At 49.0% G+C, this 18779-nt stretch overlaps 1 protein-coding gene across 2 annotated transcripts in view; it reads left to right on the forward strand.

Moving 5' to 3' along the window:
* Nucleotides 1-18779, forward strand: part of BSN (bassoon presynaptic cytomatrix protein) — a 75394-nt gene that overhangs the window by 12883 nt on the left and 43732 nt on the right. For both annotated transcript variants that reach the window (XM_033071260.1, XM_033071261.1), the window contains exon 3: nt 17541-18344. In XM_033071260.1, the coding sequence (XP_032927151.1) occupies nt 17541-18344 (804 nt within the window). The remainder of the gene's footprint in view (nt 1-17540; nt 18345-18779) is intronic.

Consider the following 18779-nt stretch of genomic DNA (forward strand, 5'->3'; position numbering starts at 1 on the left):
CACTGCTTTTACCCAGGGCTGAAGGACTGGATGAAAACAGGGATCTACTTGCTGATAGATAAAGTGAGCTTTGTGAGAAATTGATCTCCCTTGTTTCTCCCTGCCTTTTCAAGCAACCAAAGTATTCTTCACCTCTTTGGATCTTTATTGAGAAACCATGGGGTTTCTGTCATGCTGGCATGACATTTCCTAAATTTCTAAGCTCCCTCTGCATGCATCAGCTCTGTGTTGCATGTAGCTCTTTGCAATGGGAGGGGTGGCAGAGGATAAGCTGTAACAGTGATATTACATTTTCACAGTCTCTTCTCTTGCTGAACAAGGCAAAGTCAACAAGGTTTTCTCCTGCCCTTGGGATCTCAACAAGTGTTTATTTTCCTGGCCAAGAAGCACCTTCAGCCCCAGCCATTGGCATGTGTGTGGTCCTGCATCTGTATTATTGTGCTCATGGATAAACACAAGGCTCTATTTGGATGCTATAGTTCATCTCATTTTTAAAAATGGATGTTGGGTCTGAAAAATAAATGTTTCTCTAGTCTGGCATCCCTTGGGTCATTTAACACTGGTGTTATGCTTGTGTCTGTGGGTAGCTGGGGAGGTGGGGCTGGCACTGTCAGCAGTTGTCCTTCCTTGTATGCCACTTTCAGCAAGTTCAGAGGTGTGTTTTTCCCTCCTGTGATCAGACATCCTTGGGCAAGCAGTGTTTTTGTTCTGCTGTGGTGTTAGACAACTTCTTTTGTGTGTATGTGGTAGGTTGTACCCTATATTCAGCCAGACCCCTGTGTTGCTGAGTCAAGTTGCCCATTTTAGAATTATTTGTCTTTTGAGATCATCCTCCTTCACCATATAGCTGTAAAAATAAATCTGTCGTTAGCATTACATTGCAGATCTGGGAGAAATTTTCCATTGGATCATGCTGTGCAATAGGAGTGAGATGAGTGTTTTATTCCAGTTTTTTCTTTGTTTTTAGAAGAGCTTCAGCCAGCAGTGACCTGCATGTGCAGTGGGTGATGCTGTTTGCAGGAGCTGAGGCTTGGCACGCCTGCTGCCTTCTCCTAAGGATACAGCAATTTGGGCTGCAGCTGCCTAGGCAGGGATGCTTGGCCTCATCTGCTGGCACAGGGCTGCTCCATCCCCGTGCCTGAGGTCAGCATCTGCCCCATGGGTGGGTGGGACCACCCCTGCAGCTCTCCTCAAGAGAACCCTGTGAGCTGGGCTCTAAAAATCTGCTCTTTGTACCTGTAGTGAATATTCTGTGGATTTTTTATGGTGAGAAAATATTGATAGGAATATGGGATTTAGCGCCCTGAACCAACAGGTTATATGTGTATGTATATTTGCCACATTTTAGCCCTTCCTCACTGTTGCCCTTCACCTCTTAATCTCTTTATCCCTACACCAGGTGTTCCATCCTTTATCTGCAGCACTGCAGTGAAGGATGTGTCTGTTATCCCTTGGTGGACTTTAATGTTTTAACGGGGTGATTAACACTGAATGAAACGACTCATACGAAGCCGGAGTAGCACACTTGCTTTTGCTGAGCTTTTCTGCTTAGAAATGGCTTATTTGCCTTTTATGGCCCCTGCTGCAGCCTGAGCAGGAGCTTTTCCCAGCCATCCACGAGGACGTGCGACTCATCTCTTTGACAGATCGCAATTTAAGTTAGGAAAAAGCTCATGAGTAATTCTGGCTGTTTCTCCCAGTGTGCCGCCTTTTGCTGTGCTCTGCGTGGATGATTCAAATAATGCAAAATTTGCTGGCAGAAAATGTCAAAGAAGATCTTGGCTGAACGTTTGCTGGTGACTAAGGGGGCTGGCGTGGCTCAGGGTGGGTCTGAGCCACGGCTGCGGGTCGCAGGAGGGGCTGTGGTGGCACCTTAAATTGTTCGTAGGGCACGGGAGAGCGCGGCTTCCCGCAGGCCGCAGCCATGCTGCGGTGCAGAGGGGTAATTAAAACATCTGCAAGTGAAGAGGAGCGCTCCCGAGGGATGGGAAGTGGCCTGGTTTCTGCCTGGCGCCTTGTGCCGCTCGCTGAGTGCCGAGCCCCGCAGCCGCACGGGCAGAGCCGCCGCCGCCCCGCGCCCTCCTTCCCTCGGTACATTAAGTTACAACAAGCTGTTTGCTGGACGAGACATGGTTTTCCTCTGGCTTTCAACTCCCAGATCGCTTTATCATGAAAAAGAAAAACCGGCTGAGGATCGAAAGCGGCTGTCAAGCTTTCCATAGTGGAGCAGGGTACCGAGTCAGAGGCTCCCCGTGTTTTTGAGAGCTTTGCTGTGGCAGCTCCTTGCCTTCCTTCCCTCCCCTGAACACCCCCGGGCAAAGGGCTAAGATCCCTTTACAGCCCATGGTGGTGGATGGGGATGTTTTGCTCACACAGATGCTGCTCCACGTTTTCCTGGCGGTGGAGTGTGCAGAGTGGTTGGTGTCCCTGAGCTCGGTGCCCACACGCAGCACCCCGAGAGCAGGAGCTGCGCCGCGCTCGCCTGTGCGCTCCGCTTTGCCATGAGTGTTTGCTGCCGGAGCGCTGCGCTGCCTCGGGGAGCGCTTAGGAGGAAACTTCAAGAGCTTTCAGCGCTTTGATGGGGATTGAGTTAATCCTAGCTGAATTCATTCCTATTTACGGTCTTTCTACAAGCTGCAGAGAGCTGGGTGGTTGAAATGGAGGGTGTCAGACACTCCCCGTTAGCGCCCACTCTGCTCCCACCCCTGCGGGGCTGTCCCAGGGCTGCATCTCTGGTGCAGCAGGGGCTGAACCCCAGCGAAGGAGGCGATGTTGTGACATGGCTCTTCCCACCTTGAATGGTAGTGACATGCAAGGTCTGTCTGGTCCTTAAAGACAGAGGTGGTGGCATCTCCTCAGTGTCTCTTGTAACCCGAATTTAGCTGATCACCAGTGCTATTTGCAGAGCTGTGAGGGATCCCACTACAATAAACCAACTTGCTTCTTGCTGACCCTGTCTCTTGTCTGTCTCTGGGCCATGGTCATGTTTAGATGCTAAAAAGGGATTTACATTGTGTGATGGGCTGAAAAGCCTCAGAGATTTCTGAAAGCAGCCCTGTGAATGCAGTGAGGTATTTGTGGAACAGCAGTTCATGTCTGCAGAGGTATTTCTCACCATCTTAATTACCAGACCTCACCCGTCTGCAATACCTAGCTCCTTTTGGAGACATGATATGCAGCTGTGCTCCTGGACAGTCCAAATCTGAGGGGTATGGTGCTGATGGACTATGAAAACTGATTATTTTAACTCTGATTGAAATGGTGTTTTATCTCAGCTGCAAACCTTTTGATCAAGGACATCCAAAGGGAGGATGTTTCCATTCTGGAGTCAGTTTATGTTGTAAATAGGCTGTGCTGGTGGCATGGCTTTCTGCTCTGAGTAAATCAAAGCCAAATTGTTGGATTGGCCCTGGAAATCCAGGGAGCAAGATGTGATCTTAATGGAGTGGGAGTAGACAATGCAGCAGGCTGGTGAGATTAAAGGTTTGTCAGAAGGAGTTAAAGCATGCACATAACACAGCACTACACCAACTAGAAGTTGTTTTTGAAGGCTAAACAAGTGTGTCCCTCCCCTTCCTCTCTTGCTCCCTGCCCCATCTCCTGTAGCTTAATCAAGCCCAGTTGCTTGTGCAGCAGCCTTGCAAAGAACCTTCAGGATGAAAAGTTTTAATATTGACTTTTTGTTCCCTCCTCAGCTTGCCTGCCACCCCCTTGTTATGTCCAAGCTGAGGGGGCAGACTGGGCAGACCCTCAAGTTGGAGACTCCACAGAAGCGAGTGACAGGCAGGAGAGATGTGCCCGTCAGTCTCATGGAGAGGAAGTTCTGGTGCCCTCCTACCTCCAGCCACCTTCTCCCCTTTCTGATGAGCACAGTATTCCCATTAGACGGAAACAGAAGCACAAACGCTTGGGCTCATCTTTTCAGCAAAGCCTAGATTATTCTGAATCATCCAACATCCTTATCAGAGCGCTCCAGCCGGCGCTTGCATCAGTCACAGCGCAGGCTGGCGGAGTCGGTGGCAGTGCTCTGCCCGTTTTAATTGCCACGAGCCAGCAGCTATTTGAAGCCCTGTCCCCAAAGAGCAAATGAGCTTGTCACTGCTTGTAGCTCAGCTTTGCAGGAATCGCAGGATCAGCAAGCGTTCCCCATTAAAAACCTGCTAAGGACGCAAACATACAGGGCTGCACGTGTAGTGCTGCAGCCAGCTGGCTGTGGTGGAGTGAGGCACTGCTGGGCTTGGACTAGGAGTGGGAGCTCTGCTCAGGATTTTAGTTTTGAGGTTTTTTTCCCCTCTAATTGCAGAATACCCTACAAGCTGTAAAGGCCTTGTCCCTGTGGCTCCTTGAGTGTGAAGCTCCTCCAAAAACAGCTTTGTCATGACTCGGAGCTGCTCACTGGTTCTGTTCAGTCCCTCTTGTTCTCTCAGGGATAGCAGGCTGCCCTTCTTGCCCAAAGACATCCCATGACTGTCCTGATCTCCTGGAAGGCACTGCTTGCTGCCCTGTTCCCTGAGAACCTCTATTCTCAATATGGTGCCCACTAGATAAAATACCAGGTCTAGTGGAGAGGTCTGGCTAAAAATTAGTGGTCTGCATTAAAACTACTCTGGGGACCTGAGGAAGGGTTGAATTACCTGTATTTCTGGATTCTTCTGAAATAAGGAGCATGCTTACTGCAGGAGAGGCCTGTCCTTGGGCTCACCTGCCTCTGCTTTACCCACATATTCTATGTATTGCAAAACCTTTCAAGCTTTGAGAGAAGCAAATTCCCTCAGTATTTGATGGAGTGCGGTATGTTAGTGCAAGACCAATAGTGCTGGGATTCATCCCAAAAGATGAAGCCCAGTTAAAGTGAGCCTTGTACCCATGCATGGTGCTGTCATCTAGTCCTCAGCAACCTGCTCAAGGGACCTTTGGCAGATTGGGACATGAATCTTGATTTTTCTTGGAGTACCAAGGCAGTACAGAGATGCTGGGCCAGGCCAGCTAGTGCCCTGAAATTTATTTTTACACACTCTACCTTATGCTGTGACCGACCATATTAATTTTCCAGCTGATATGATTTTGGCTTTCAAATTGGATAGTGCTTTGAGAACTATCCCCAAACAGGCATGCTGCTGCTGCCACCTGTCTTTGAGTTGCTTCTGGGATCCCACTACTTGCTCTCAGCTGACAATTGTTACTGCTTTATTGAATAAGGAGAAAAAAAAAATCCAGCAACTTCTAAAATAATATTTTCCATAACTAATTCCAGGTGCTAAATCCCTTTTGAGACCAGGGGGAAAGGTTGGATAATAATGCTTTATGCTGATTGTGGGTGTAAATTTTTTGCAGTTCTGCCCAAAAAAGTCTCATGATCTGATGGTTTTGAAGGACATGTCATTTGGAGAGCTCTGAAGACCTCCGCTGCACTGAGGGATCTCCAAGTTATGGCACCCCACCAAGACCCAAAATCAGGCGATGTCACTCCTACAGTAAAAACTGAAAGCTTCAGTGCCCTTCCTAATGATTTTGGCCAGCTCAAGTTCTTACCACAAGTAACCCTTCTTCTCCATCCAGTGCCTTTTCCCATATCTTCAGGCACTTGTCCAGTGCCATCCAGCCTGCATCCTACTGGGAAGCAAAGATCTTAGCATGGCAAGACCCTCTCCCTGAGGGAAAAGGTCACTGTGCACCAAAGAGCAGCATCCGCACGGGCGGCGTGCTGTGCTGCATCCCAGCGCCTGCTGCATCCCATGCTCCAGACCTGCTCCTCCTTTTCTTTCATTGCAGTGTGCCAGGAGTCAGCCCACGCCAACAGACAAGGCTGTGGGCAGATAAAAGCTTATGGGAAGGTGGTGTTCATTTGGATATCAAATGTTTTTCCCTCCTGGTGCGTGGATCCTGCTGCTTCCCCCTTGCTGGCCAATCCATGCCTTCTCTGCCCGGTTTGAGGCACTTTGGGGCTGATTGCTTGCAGTCAGCGTGGCTCCCACTGTTCAGCTGGATATTTTCATGCGCAATACTTGAAAATCAGAGGCAAGATCTCTTCAGCTGAACTCCTGAAAGTGGGGTGAGCTGTGATGACTGCTGCTGTCTCACCTGCAAAAAATGCCCTGTAGGTCATCAGGGTCAGTCCCAATTACCGATGGCTGGTAATTACACAGGAGTTGCCTGGCTTTGCAGCCAGGGCATGACTGTAAGATTTATTGTTTCTCTTCAGAAGTGATTTCTGATTGGCATTGGAGCAAATCAAAGCAGGGTGAAATCAGCTTGAACTGTGCAGTTTGCTCTTCTGTAGTTGTCTTGCTGTCTGGATGGACATGGAACACTGCAGCTGGCACTGCCTATGTGTTGCTTGTTGGAGATCTTTCAAAGAAAAGCTAAAAGCCCTAGAAGGGCATTTGCTTCTGCAGTACTTTTGGTGTTTTAGCTGAGTGATTTCTATTGGAATGCTTCTCTCTTTTGTAGCAGTTTCTAGTCTTGCAGTTGAGGATTTGACCCTTTATTTGAACTGAACTAAACTGGCTTTTGTTGTAAGCTTGCCTAGGGTTTTCAGCTGTGCTAAGGGGTCCTAAGCAGGTTACTCTATGGTAATCCTCTGGGCCCCCATTCAGGAAGGCTGCAGAAAGCTCCCAATAGGGGTCACTTGAAATTTTAGCTTGGGTTGTGACAGAAAAGACAATCCTTCAAAAGTAGCAGGATTCTTTTTCATTAAGAGTTTATTCACCTTTCTGGTGTATTGGTTTAGATCTCCATGGCAATGATGACTTCAGCTCAGCAAGCAAAATATCATAGACTAGAATCCCAGAATGGTTTGGGTTGGAAGAGACCCTAAAGCTCATCTCATTCCAGTTCCTGCCATGGGCAGGGGTACCTTCTACTAAACCAGGTTACTCCAAACTCCATCCAACCTGGCTTTGAACATGTCCAGGAGTGGGAAGTTCACAGCTTCCCCTGGCATCCTGTTTCAGTGCCTCAGCACCCTCACAGTAATTAGTTTCTTCCCAATATCCTCTCTATTTCTGCCCTCTTGTCAGTGTGAAGCTGTTCCCTGTTTTTCTGTCACTCCATGTCCTTGTAAAGGGTTCTTCTCCAACTCTCTTGTAGCCCCTTCAGGTACCAGAAGGGGCTTTGAGGGCTGCCTAGAGTCTTCTGTTTCTAGGTTGAGCACCTCCAACTCTCATCAAATCATAATTTGAATGACCAATTTTAAACTTGCTTTGCAACTAGCTTTTTTTTTTTTGATGACAGGCTGATTGCTCTTGTAGACTGGCTGGCAGTGAAGTAGCCCCTTCTTCAAGGCTAAATATTAGCTATAAAAACCCAGTTAAAAGTCACGTGACTCTACAGGTATCTGTGAAAATTCTAATTGTTTGCAGATTGTTGTGTAAATTTTATTTAGTAGATGATGATTTATGTTATTATGCCAGGTGTATTTGGATGTCCAGGTGTATTTGGATGAAGATAGGAATTCCAACAGAACAAACCTGTTTTAATTTATTTTAAATGGATGGCTGGTGACTGGACAAACTATTTCTGGTGAGGGGTGTCCAGGCTGAAGGAAATCTACTCAGTGCCTCTCCTCTGCTTCTCAGAGAGTCCTAAAGAGGCTCAAGGTTTGTGGTAGGGCCCTGAGCCCCGTGGGAAAGCCTCTTGCATTTTTCTGGGGTCACTGGAGCCAGGAGCTGGTACCTGCCCCCTGCTTGGTTCATTTTCCCTCTGTCATGGGAAGGGAGCTGCCTGGGATGTCTTTGTCATGAGTTTAGTATTAATCCACCCTCTGGACTCCTTCCAGGTTGCTTTCTCAGGTCTCTCCTATCAAGAATGGTAATTTCTGGCTGGATGGAACCTTTCCTCCCCCTGGCAGTGCTCCTCCCCTTACCCCTTCCCCAGCAGCCTGAGTGTTGTCCCTTGTGGGAGGCCCTGTGTGCCTCCATCCTTCAGCACTGCATCCTGCTACGCTTCACTGCAGCTCATCACCATCATCTGATGCAATTCCTGGGAAAACCAGTACAGCCAGTTCCCAGGAAGGGCTGGATGGGACACCCAGCCATGTCCAGATCATCAACAGGAGGGGGGGATGTGCTATGCCTGTCTCCTCCAAGGTGCACACCCATTATTTGTCAATAATTGCATCTTCTCAGCAACACAGTAACCCAAATGAAGGTCTGGTCCGTCCAAAGGGTTTTGTGGAAGATCAAACCTGCCCTGGGCAGCCTATTGCTCCTTTGGCCAGCTTTTAGTACCCAGCAGGGTGTCTTGGGATCAGGGCATCTGCTTGCATTCCTTTTACTGAAGCCATAGATTTGTATTTCACAGATTGTGTGGCTAGCTGGATTATAAATTATTCATGACAGGCAATTTATCATGTTTATCTGGAATAATTGAGCAATTAAGTCTGCTTAGGTATGTAAAAAGATTGTGCAATGGGTTGTCTACAGGCCCTAAATTCTGCAAGAGCATTTGTTACATATTTAATCCAGAATAACAACAACAAGAAAAAAAGAAAGGCAGAAGATACACTCTGCTTTGATGTACTCATCCACTGTGATGTGTTCATTCCCACAAGTTTTTTATTCCAGTGGCTTCACTCGTAAATACACACCAGCCCAGGATAAATTAGACTTAACTTGACTCCTTCAGTCTGGAGAAGGTGTGAGGCCATAACATCAGGTCTGCAGCCCTGTCTCTGAAAACACTTTGGGCTGCTTATGCCAGCAGCAGAATTGTTCTTAGTGTTTAAAACCTTCCGTCCTAGACATGTGGGTCAGAGGATCACGCTCCTCTCTGCCCTCATCACTGCTGTGCTACATACTCAGATGTTGATGCTGCCGAGGTAACACAAAGTTTGGGGGTGAAAGGACCTTTAAATATTCAAGAGTGTTTAGTTTAGTCCCTGAGTACAGCCATTATCTCCCATTGCTGTAGTTGCCCAGGAGGGTTCCCAAAGGAGCTGGAAGCTCACGAGCAAGCCTACAACAGGGCCCACTCAGAGCTGAATAAATGTGAGCCATGCAGGAAATGGATGATTTTATTGTGTTACTAATAGGAAACTGAGCTGCTTTTAAATTAATCTGTTACAAGTCTTTTTACTGGCAGCAGCCTGTGCTCTTTATAGTCTTATGGCTGTGTGAATTGCATTGCTGCTGCACATGACACCCCGAGGAGCCCGTGGCCTCATGTATTCCTCTTCTTTGGGCAGCAGGTACTAGGGAATGGAAAGTTTTGAGCTCTGCTCGCTCCCAGGCTGCTATTTTAGTTCTGCAGGAGACAATGAGTGAGAAGGACCGGAGGCTTCTGTTACTCAGGACGTCCGTCCTTCGGCTGGCGACAGGGCACAGCAGCAGCAGCAGAAAAAGGCAAAGCGAGCCATTAGGCTTTCCTTGGCCGAGAGGGCTCCCTGGAAGTCCCGCATTACGGAGCGACAGGGACCTGGGGCTGCACTTAGAGCACCTGGGCGTGCAGGGCTGGCGAGGTTCAAGCCCGGGTGAGCTCTGCCGTGCTCTGCCCGGCCCGGGGAGCCGCATCCTCCCAGCACAGGCGTCCAAACCTCCATGCGCTCCTGCGCACGGGGAACAAAGGCTGTCTAAACAGCAGCTAGTGAGGCAGCAAATCGCACAAGAAACCTTCCCTAATGAACTGGAAGGACTTGTCCCTTTGCCTGGGGCGGCGGCACTGCCGGCTTGCTTAGCTAGGCAGCGCCTTGCTTGGAGGGGACCCGCGCTCCGGGGGGAGCAGAGCAGCAGCGCTGGGTCCGGCGCTGCAAAGGCTTGCTCTGCCCATCTGCTCTCTCTGCCAGCAAGGGCAAGCGCTGAACGAGGGGATGCTCTCACTTCCTGAGGGACTAGCCATGGGGGATGCTGCCGGGGAGCACCGTCCTGCCTGTGACGGCAGATCGAGGTTAGTTGCAAAGCTCTTGGCCGTGCAGTTATTTCCTTTGATCCCTGCCTCATCCCTGTGTCCGTGGTTGCGTGGTGCAGAGGAAAATGGACTGAGCAGTGAGGTGCAGGAGCTGGAGGTCGTCTTTGAAATTGCAGAGCCTCGTGGGGGCCAGTGCCTCCTGATGCCCTTTGGGGAGAAGAGACGTGTTCCAGTAGCCTGGGGTTGGTTCAGGGAGTGCTAACCAGAGAAAGGAAACTGGTTGAGAAGTGACTCATAGGATGAAATGGCACTGTCTTATTTCGCAGCTCGATTCTCTGGACAAACGCAGTTTCCCATCTGTTATTTGCAGGGAAGGAGATGAGTTTGGGGGTTGGTTCCTCTCACTCGCCAGTAAGCGAGCAAGTTGATTATTTTCTGGCAGGCATTAGCAGGATGATTACTGACGGCTCCGGTGACTTCCCCTTCTGGGCAGGAGTGCCAAGGACTAGATTTTATTTATATTGAGATGTTTGAAGATAAAGATGAGCATAAGGTGGCCTTTTTCACAAGTGACTCGGTGCCTCAGTGACCAGTTCCCCTGTCAATTAAGTGCTGAAACCCTCCTAATTGTACATTTTCTCTGGAGCCCTGGATTCTCCTCAAACTGTGCTTTAGATTTGGACCAGGAAGCTTCAGCCCACGCTGCCTGCATGTTTGCATCCGCCTCCTCTCCACCTGGATGCAGGCATGAATTCTGGTGATGTCTTGACATGCAGCCCAGCCCCGGGCACACAACAGCTCCTGCACCCTGGGCTGCTCATGGTCCTCCCAAGGCACCTCCGCAGACTCCATGTCCTGGTGGTGTCTGTCCCCCTCCGCTCAGACTCTGGCTGATACACCACATCACAGCCTCCACGGGATGTTTTGCAGGCTCCTCTTTGCATTTGCATGCAGGCTGAGCACTGATCCAAAGCACCAGGGCTGCTTTTCCTACCCTCCACACATGAGCTCCAGGGCAAACTGTCCCTGCGCTGCTGTAGGAGAGCTCAGCAACAGGATCATGGAATGGTTTGGATTGGAAGGGACCTTCAAGATACCTCATTCCAACCCCCTGCCATGAGCAGGGACACCTTCCAGTAGATAAGATTGCTCAGGGCCCCATCCAACTTTTGCCTCAAACACGTCCAGAGAGAGTTTAGTTCTGTATAAAACAAACCCAAAACTTAAAAAAAAGGTGTATATTGGTGTTTGTCATGCACTCCATCAGCCACTCTGGGATGGCATAGGAAACCTGATCCACATGATTTCTTTAGTTTTTTCAGTGCATCAGCAGCTCCTCCAGGATTTGCTGAATTTTTCCTGCTCTGCTGCAGCCATTCCCACCTTCTGCCTTCCCAGCAGTATCCCAGCTCCCCACAACTCTCTCTGTTCTCCCCCTCTGTTCTCTAGCCAAGGGCTGCCTTCTGGCACTGCCTCTTCCCTTGGATCAGGATACTGTGTAATTGCAGAGTATGTATGTGGCTTTGGCAGATTTCAGTGTGACAATGTGAAACACGAGACATGCCCCCCAGAGAGCTCCTCACGAGTGGATCCAGGAGGCATGGATGGAAGGGACATTTCGCTGACTGACTGATTTTGTGAGACAACAGCTCTTCATGTGCAGGCAGAGCTGCTGAGCTGAAGACACGTAAGGACACTCTGAGGCAGGGCACTGGCAGCTCTCAGGAGAGGCCAGGCTGTTGCAGTGTTCCTCCAGGATAAGCCAGTAGCAGCCATGAATGAAACCTGTCTCCATCCAGCCAGTGATCTGCTGTTGAGCCTCTCTGTTAGCCTGATTAACACAGTACCTTCATTACCCAGTTCCAGCTGGGGTTATTTTTATACTCATACTGGTGCCTGCAAAAGGCAGAGGGAGCTGTGGCTGTGGCCTTGGGGTGCATCTGCTGGTGGGTGGCTTCATCTGGGGGTGCTGTGGGAAAGGAGCCCATTAGGGGCTCTTGGATTTGAAGAGCTGCTGCTGGAGGTGCGCTGTCATGCTCTTCCCAAACACGGGGGTTTTTCTTCAGGATTTCCAGTTTTGTAGAATTATTAAATATGCATGTTTTCGGTAACTCACAGAAAACCCACGTTCCTTTTCTGTTCTGAATTCCCATGAACCTGGTTTCTGTTTTTTCAGCTCGTTACACATCTTGTCTCATGCCAAAGGATGAGTGTGGGTTGTATCTTCTGCTGAACAAAGTTCCTTTTCTCTGTCCTGTCCAAAATGATCACCTTTGGGTGGGATTGATCATGCTGGATTTGAGATTATTTGAGAGCTGTTCTTCCCACTCTAAACTAATAGTGTAAAACAGGTCAGATGGACTGAGCCCAGTGGTCTCCTCTGACACAGGGGTAGGTAGCTAGCAAGGTCTATGGCTGTGGCTGCAGGGAGGTCTAAATGGGTAGAGCTGGTGAGGAACCATTCCATCTCAAATCTGCAAAGTCATAAATACAGTAATCTAAATATGGTCTCTCCCTTTTGGTTTTATTATTCTCCTGTAGTAGCATCCTGGGGGACTTCCAAATGGTCAAAAATAACCAACCCTCAGCAAAGACAGAATTACTCTTTATTATAATCCTAAATTTTGGCATGACAGTATCTTGGATGTTCAATTACGATGTTTTTCTACTTGCAATGCTCACTTTAAAGCTTCTGCCCGCTGCAAAGGCTGAACTCTGTACTTGAGATACTTTTAGAGCTGTATTGTCTTATCTCAGGGGAACAAAACAACCTGCACATAGCTAGCACTCCCTCACATCTCCTGGTAACAAATACTGGGGATGGGCTATTTTCACATAGTCTCCTAAAATAGGTGGTGTTAGAATAACTGCAGAAGCCTTACAGACTCAAGCTGTGTCTATCATTTCAGATCCTTTAAACATGTGCTTTTCTTGGTGTTTTTCTAGATGGTTTGGCAACCACAGTGCACAGGGATGGATCTTGGTCTCCCTTATGTACCTGCTCTGCAGAGGGTCACAGTCTAGCCCACAATGCCTGTAATATTTTATATGTGTGTATATATATTCCATTTATAGTTCCTATCAATGTTCAAATCTGCACCAGGCAGAGCCAGCATGTGCTGTGGACATTCCTGCTGCAATTTTTAAGAAGAAAATGCTGATTGGAAAGTTTTCATTCCTAATAGGATTTGCAAATGGTTGGTGCTCACAGGACAGCATTGAGGGGGGAAGCACATCTGGCAGCTGTGACCCAGCAAGTGCTACCACTTACTGACCTACCCATGCATCTGGGAATAATAAGATTTGCAAGGGGTTTTTGAGGAGTATTCTGGGGTGTTGGAGGACTCTATGGGGGGAAAGGTAAGGCTGGTGGATGTGGGTGTGTTTGGCACTGCATGCAGGCTGGGGCAGGTCAGGTATCAGATACAAACATTCCAAATGTCCATACAGATGGGATGGTTCAAGCTATCAAAGCCTGTGAGATGAAAACAGGCATAAAATACCCTATAGATGAAAGGCCTGCAAGCTTTACCTCCTGAGTCTTCTGCTGAGCCCAACAGCATGTGTATAATTTGCTTTAATGGTTAGAAACATCTGCTGTTAAAAGTGATGCTTAATATATTTGGCTTCCACTTCCAGTCATTAGTTCTTTTTATGCCTTTTTCTGCCTAATTAACAACCTTTTAGTACCTGGTATTGTTTCTACTGAATGTGCTGCTATATCGTAATCAAGTCACTTCTTAATCTTCTCTTTGATAAACGAAAAAGATCAACCTCTTCAATTCTCTCATTGCAGACATTTTCTGCATCCCTAGAATCACTCTTACGGATCTGGTCTGTATCTCCCGCAGTGTTTTACTAATCTCCTTAAAATGTCGGTGTGGAACCGTGGAGGGCTCTGGAAGGAGTCCCTTGGTGCTGGAAGAGGAGGCTGAGCCACCTTCTCACTCCTACTCCAGCTCCAGGCTTCCTGCATGGACTGAGCAGAGGTTTGCTAGGCAGTAGAGATTCATCTTCATTGATATTTTAGATATGGGGGGCTGGAACAAGATGATTTTAAAGGTCCCTTCCTACCAAAACCATTCTGACTCTGTGATTTTACCAAAATCCACTGTGTGTGAGTGGTGCTGCCTGTAGTGAGATGATGAATTCTCATTGCCCCCAGCTCAGCCAGGTAACCAGTCTGAAATCCGTTTAGCATATTTACTATTCATATTCTGTAGTGCTTTTTATTTTTGTCAGCATGTCATACAATACTAGGTCAAAACACCTTATGGATATATCAAGGATATTGCTTCTGTGCATTACTAATATCAGATGTGCAGAGAATAAAATCAGGTTTGCTTTGCCATGACCTATTTTTCCTAAAACCATGTTGATGGGAGTATTTGTGTGTCCTTCAGTTCTCTGCACTGTCTTTCTGCCCTGGACAGATGTCTGTCTCCCTGTCCCCTTCAGGCCATACCCTTGCCTTCTTAAAGCGGAAGACTCTTCCAGTCTCCTAAAATTTCCTTTTAAAAATGAACATCAGCACACAGCAGTTTTCATAGTCATCTTAGAGCTCTTGGATGCAAAATTATTCAGTTCTGCCAAATTTAAATATCTTGTGGTGCTGGTAGATGTTGTTGAATGTTCTTGTCAATTGCTAATAGGATGGAAATGCTTCATCCTCATAACGAGTGTTATCCTGGTTGTTCCCAAATGTTCCAGGACAGTGATTACAGCACGTCCATCATATCTGTCTCATTAGCAGCTCCTCCATCCTCACCCAGTGATGGACCCCCATCCTTTCTAGGAAGAGTCTGGGTGTAAATCTTAACTAATTCAACCCCTGAAACTTTTGATTTGGTGAAGAACTGGGCAAACAGGACACAGGGAATATTTCATTGTCTTGCATCACCATCGTCTAAATGCTTCTCTTCTAGCTTGCAGATTCATCATGCAGGGGGATGATGCCCAGAAGACAGCAGAGAGAAACAGGGAAAAGGAGTATGAAAAGAATTATTTTTTCTACTGTTTCTTCATCAACCAGGCTTTTCCCTTCTCCATTCTTCTCCTTAGGGGAAGGATCTTTGGGAAGACAGCTCAGCCCTTCCTATTTGCTATCTTCCCTGCGGCATCCTTTAAGTTGTCTTTGATCTGTGTAACCCACACAGGGTGTCATCGGTTGCATCAGTGGAGGCAGGCCAGGCAATTTGTGATAATCCCAACTCAATTTACATTTCAAATGCTTGTTCTGGGAACTCATGCCCCACTGTATTTCCTGCAGCTTTCTCCTGGTCCCCGGGATAGCGTTCCTCAGCAGTTCCTCAGCAAGCCACCAAGAGCAATTGGATGTTCCTATCCCATCTAAAATATCCCCTGGCTTTTTTCCTGTCTGGGTTGTAAGTTCATTGTGAAAAGTGAGAAAGTTACAATGATCCCATTCTTCTTCAGCCCTGAGCTGAGGGAGGTCCTGGTGAGCTTGTCCATGAGCCATACACAGCTCCTCAGACCCCAGGACCAGGCACAGTGCCTCCCACTGCCCGGGTTTTCCTGGAGGAGCCTTGGTCAAGGGCAAAGTGGGGAGTGTGTGTGGCACAGGGAGGGAGTGATCTCCTCTTCCCCCAGTTTCCACCTCACTGAGGGTCTTAAAGTGCGGGTAAGGAGATTATACAGAGGGGGAAGATTTGAATTTCTTGCATCCTGGGAACAAGAACCTGAATAGAAAGGATTGGTTCTCCCTTAATTTGAGCTGATGGAGATGGTGGGCAAAGCTGATGGGATTTTGGTAGACACTCTCTTGAAATAGAACTGTGGGAAGAAATTCCAGGGGGTGTGAAAGCAAAAATAAAGCAAAAAATTCTGGATGCCAGAAGAGAGACAGCAAGACCCTAAGAAATTATAAAAACTGCAGTACTATTTTCAGGAACTAAATATAATGTGGCTCCTTTGGAACAGCTTGGAGAAACGACAATGTAGCGCGAAATTGCTGGGGAAAATTGAGGCTGTTTTCTCTTGGCTCCAAGTGAAGGACTCGAGCAGAGGCTGGTGTAGAGTGGCGTGGGAGCTCAGCAAGTACAGGGGAGTCTGGGAAAAGCAGAGAGCTGATGTGCAGCCAGGCTTGTAAGGTGGTGGGGAGAGCTTTGCTGAGGCAATGCCAAGCCTTGGCATTGGCAGGTGCTGGGCAGAGAGGGGAAGGGGCGTGGTGGGCAGGTGGGGGTTTCATCCATCCCCCTGTGAATTTGAACCCATCTTTCCTAGCTGATCTGAATTTCCTCTGGTTCTATAAGTTTATTATTTGAATGCTGACCTTTATGAGAACCCTTCTGGGGAGGGGACTTGTAAGGAGAGATTTAGGGCTTACCTGCCTCACCTCTCAAGGATTTACCATCATGTCCCATCATGAGACCTACAATAACACCCAACTGCATCTCTGCAGGCAGCTCCTGCAAGCAGAAAAAGGTTGAAATGTACCTGTTGTGTGGCTGGAGTGTAGGGGGGAACAGCCTGTGGCCAGTTTATGAATCACCCATGCCTCCAACTGTAGGACCAAAAGGCCAAGCAGACCTGGAACAGTGGGACTGGGCAAGGTGATTAATGTCTCTGCAGCAGGGATTAAGCTGAGCCTTAGAGGTGATCTGTAACACGTAACACTGGAATGAAGAGATGGTTTCTGGAATGAGAGGCAGGAAAATCCACACCTCGTGCAGTGGGTGCAGGCCTGTGGGATATGCAGCCCCCAGAGAGCACAAGGGCCAGGAGCTATTGATTGCTGCCCCTGCCAGGCTCTGTGTCTGCTTGTCCTGGGTGCTGCTCCAGTTTTTGGGAATGTTCTGGTCCTTTTTGCAACCTTAGTTGCTTGTCTTGGAGAGGTCTTTTGCAAACAGCCCTGTCTGTCCTGCTGACTGTGCTGTATATTAATACTTGTGGAGCTGCTGAGCATCCTGGTGATTCCTCATATGGAAAGGCTCTATAGCCTCTTTAATTAACTTAATTTAGACATTAGTGTGTCACAGGGAACATCTCTCGTGGGGGAAGTCTTTCGTTTATCACCACTTAGCCAGGGAACTGTTCTATTTTTCATTTGTATGCGAAAGTTCATTGTGGTGAGAGTGAAAATTAACCCTTTGCTCCCCAGCCTGCACTTTGCCTTCCTGAAAGTGCAGATGCATTGTGCAAGGAGCAGCACTTTTTGCACTCACTTACAGCATTCCAGAGCCAAATTTTGAGGTGGAATATCACAACCACTGCACTGATTCCAGAAGATCCATCTCTGCTAGCCCCAGGGAAGCACTGAGCATGGGACAGTGGTGTTTCCTCATTTGACTTTGGCTATTCTCTTTGCTCTCTCTAGCCACCAAGCAGAAGGGAAAAAATGGGCTTTAGGGAGTTGGTGGAGCTATGAGCCCTCGGAAAGGCCCCTCTTTCCCCAGGAGAGGCAGAGCCTCATGGCAAGCAGTCACTTCACAGCAGAAGCCTTGGAAGCAGACCAAGGCTAATTAAAGCTGGCGTTCACGCCGGCGTGCTGTGCCGTGGGTACCTGTGACAGATGGGGGCTGCTTGCCCTGACTGCGAGGTACTGCTCGTGAAGAACATGGTACCAAAATGTTTTTCAGGGGCTGATGGCTGGTTCCTGTTGCTATGTGGAGTGTGTTTGGGGGGAGTACCTGTACCTGCCCATCACTCACTGTCCATGTCCTCTCCTTGTCTCACAGGTGAAGGAATGGCTGTGCTTGAACTGCCAGATGCAGCGGGCGCTGGGGATGGACATGACCACCGCTCCTCGCTCCAAAAGCCAGCAGCAGCTGCACTCCCCTTCGCCCTCCCCCTCCCAGTCCCCAGCCAAGCACCCTCAACCCCCGGCTGCAGATAAGACCCCACCAACCCCCCGCCCCCTGCCACAAGAGCAACCCAAACCTCAGCCCACAACGCCGCAGAGGGAACCGCACGGCCAAGGACAGCCAAAACCTCAGGAGGCGGCCAGGTCCTCCCCGCAGCATCAGCCCAGGTCCTCCCCACAGCATCAAGCCAAGCCTTCCCCCTCTGAGCAGAGAAAGACGCTAGGAGATGCAGGGGCGAAGCCTGGTGCCCCGACCCCTGGGGCTGGAGCACCAGAGCAGCCCCAGGAGGGGCTCACAGGGAAGCTCTTTGGCTTCGGGGCATCCCTCCTGACCCAGGCCAGCACGCTCATGTCTGTCCAGCCAGAGGCCCCTGCTCCGAGCCAGCCGTCTCCTGGCAAAGTGCCTCCAAAAATTGTCTTCAGCGATGCCAGCAAAGAGGCTGGTCCCAAAGCCCCAGGGGCACAGGGCCGGGCTGGTGCCGCGCCGGCGGCCAAGCCAGGCAAAGCGGAGCAGGGTGTCAAGCCAAAGGAAGTGCCGAAAGCAAGGGTCTTGTGCCCCCTCTGCAAGGCGGAGATCAACGTGGGCTCCAGCGACCCCCCCAACTACAACACCTGCACTACCTGCCGGCAGCAGGTCTGCAACATGTGTGGCTTCAACCCCACGCCTCACCTCGTGGAGGTAAGGGGGCCGGTGGGGGCGGGCGTCTTCTGATCCAAGGGTGTGTGCTCTCTCCTTGTTTAAAATGGAGAAAAGATGGGGTGCTTGCTTTCAAAGGTCTATAAAAATGCCTTTAAGAAACTGCTGAAGCCAAGTTTTTCCTGGGGCAAGCTGCAGGGCTGGAGTCCGTGATTCTCCACCTTTTGGCAAAGACATGCATTTCGTGCATGTACACTGATGTCATGGTGGTTTCATGCAAGGACACAGCAAGGCATGGCTGTTGTTAAGGACACCCCCAGCAGTGCCCACTGCTCCCCAAAGATGTCCAAGGGTGAGGTCATCCAAGTTCCAGTCACCATCCTCCTCCTCCTGTTGCTGTGGATGGAGGCCTTGGCCAGACTGGAGATGAGGCTAATGAGGCATGTTCTGCAGCTCCTGCATTCTTGGATGGTGAGG

The sequence above is a fragment of the Catharus ustulatus genome, chromosome 13 (genome assembly GCF_009819885.2).
Source record: "Catharus ustulatus isolate bCatUst1 chromosome 13, bCatUst1.pri.v2, whole genome shotgun sequence".
In the NCBI taxonomy this organism is placed as follows: Eukaryota; Metazoa; Chordata; class Aves; order Passeriformes; family Turdidae; genus Catharus; species Catharus ustulatus.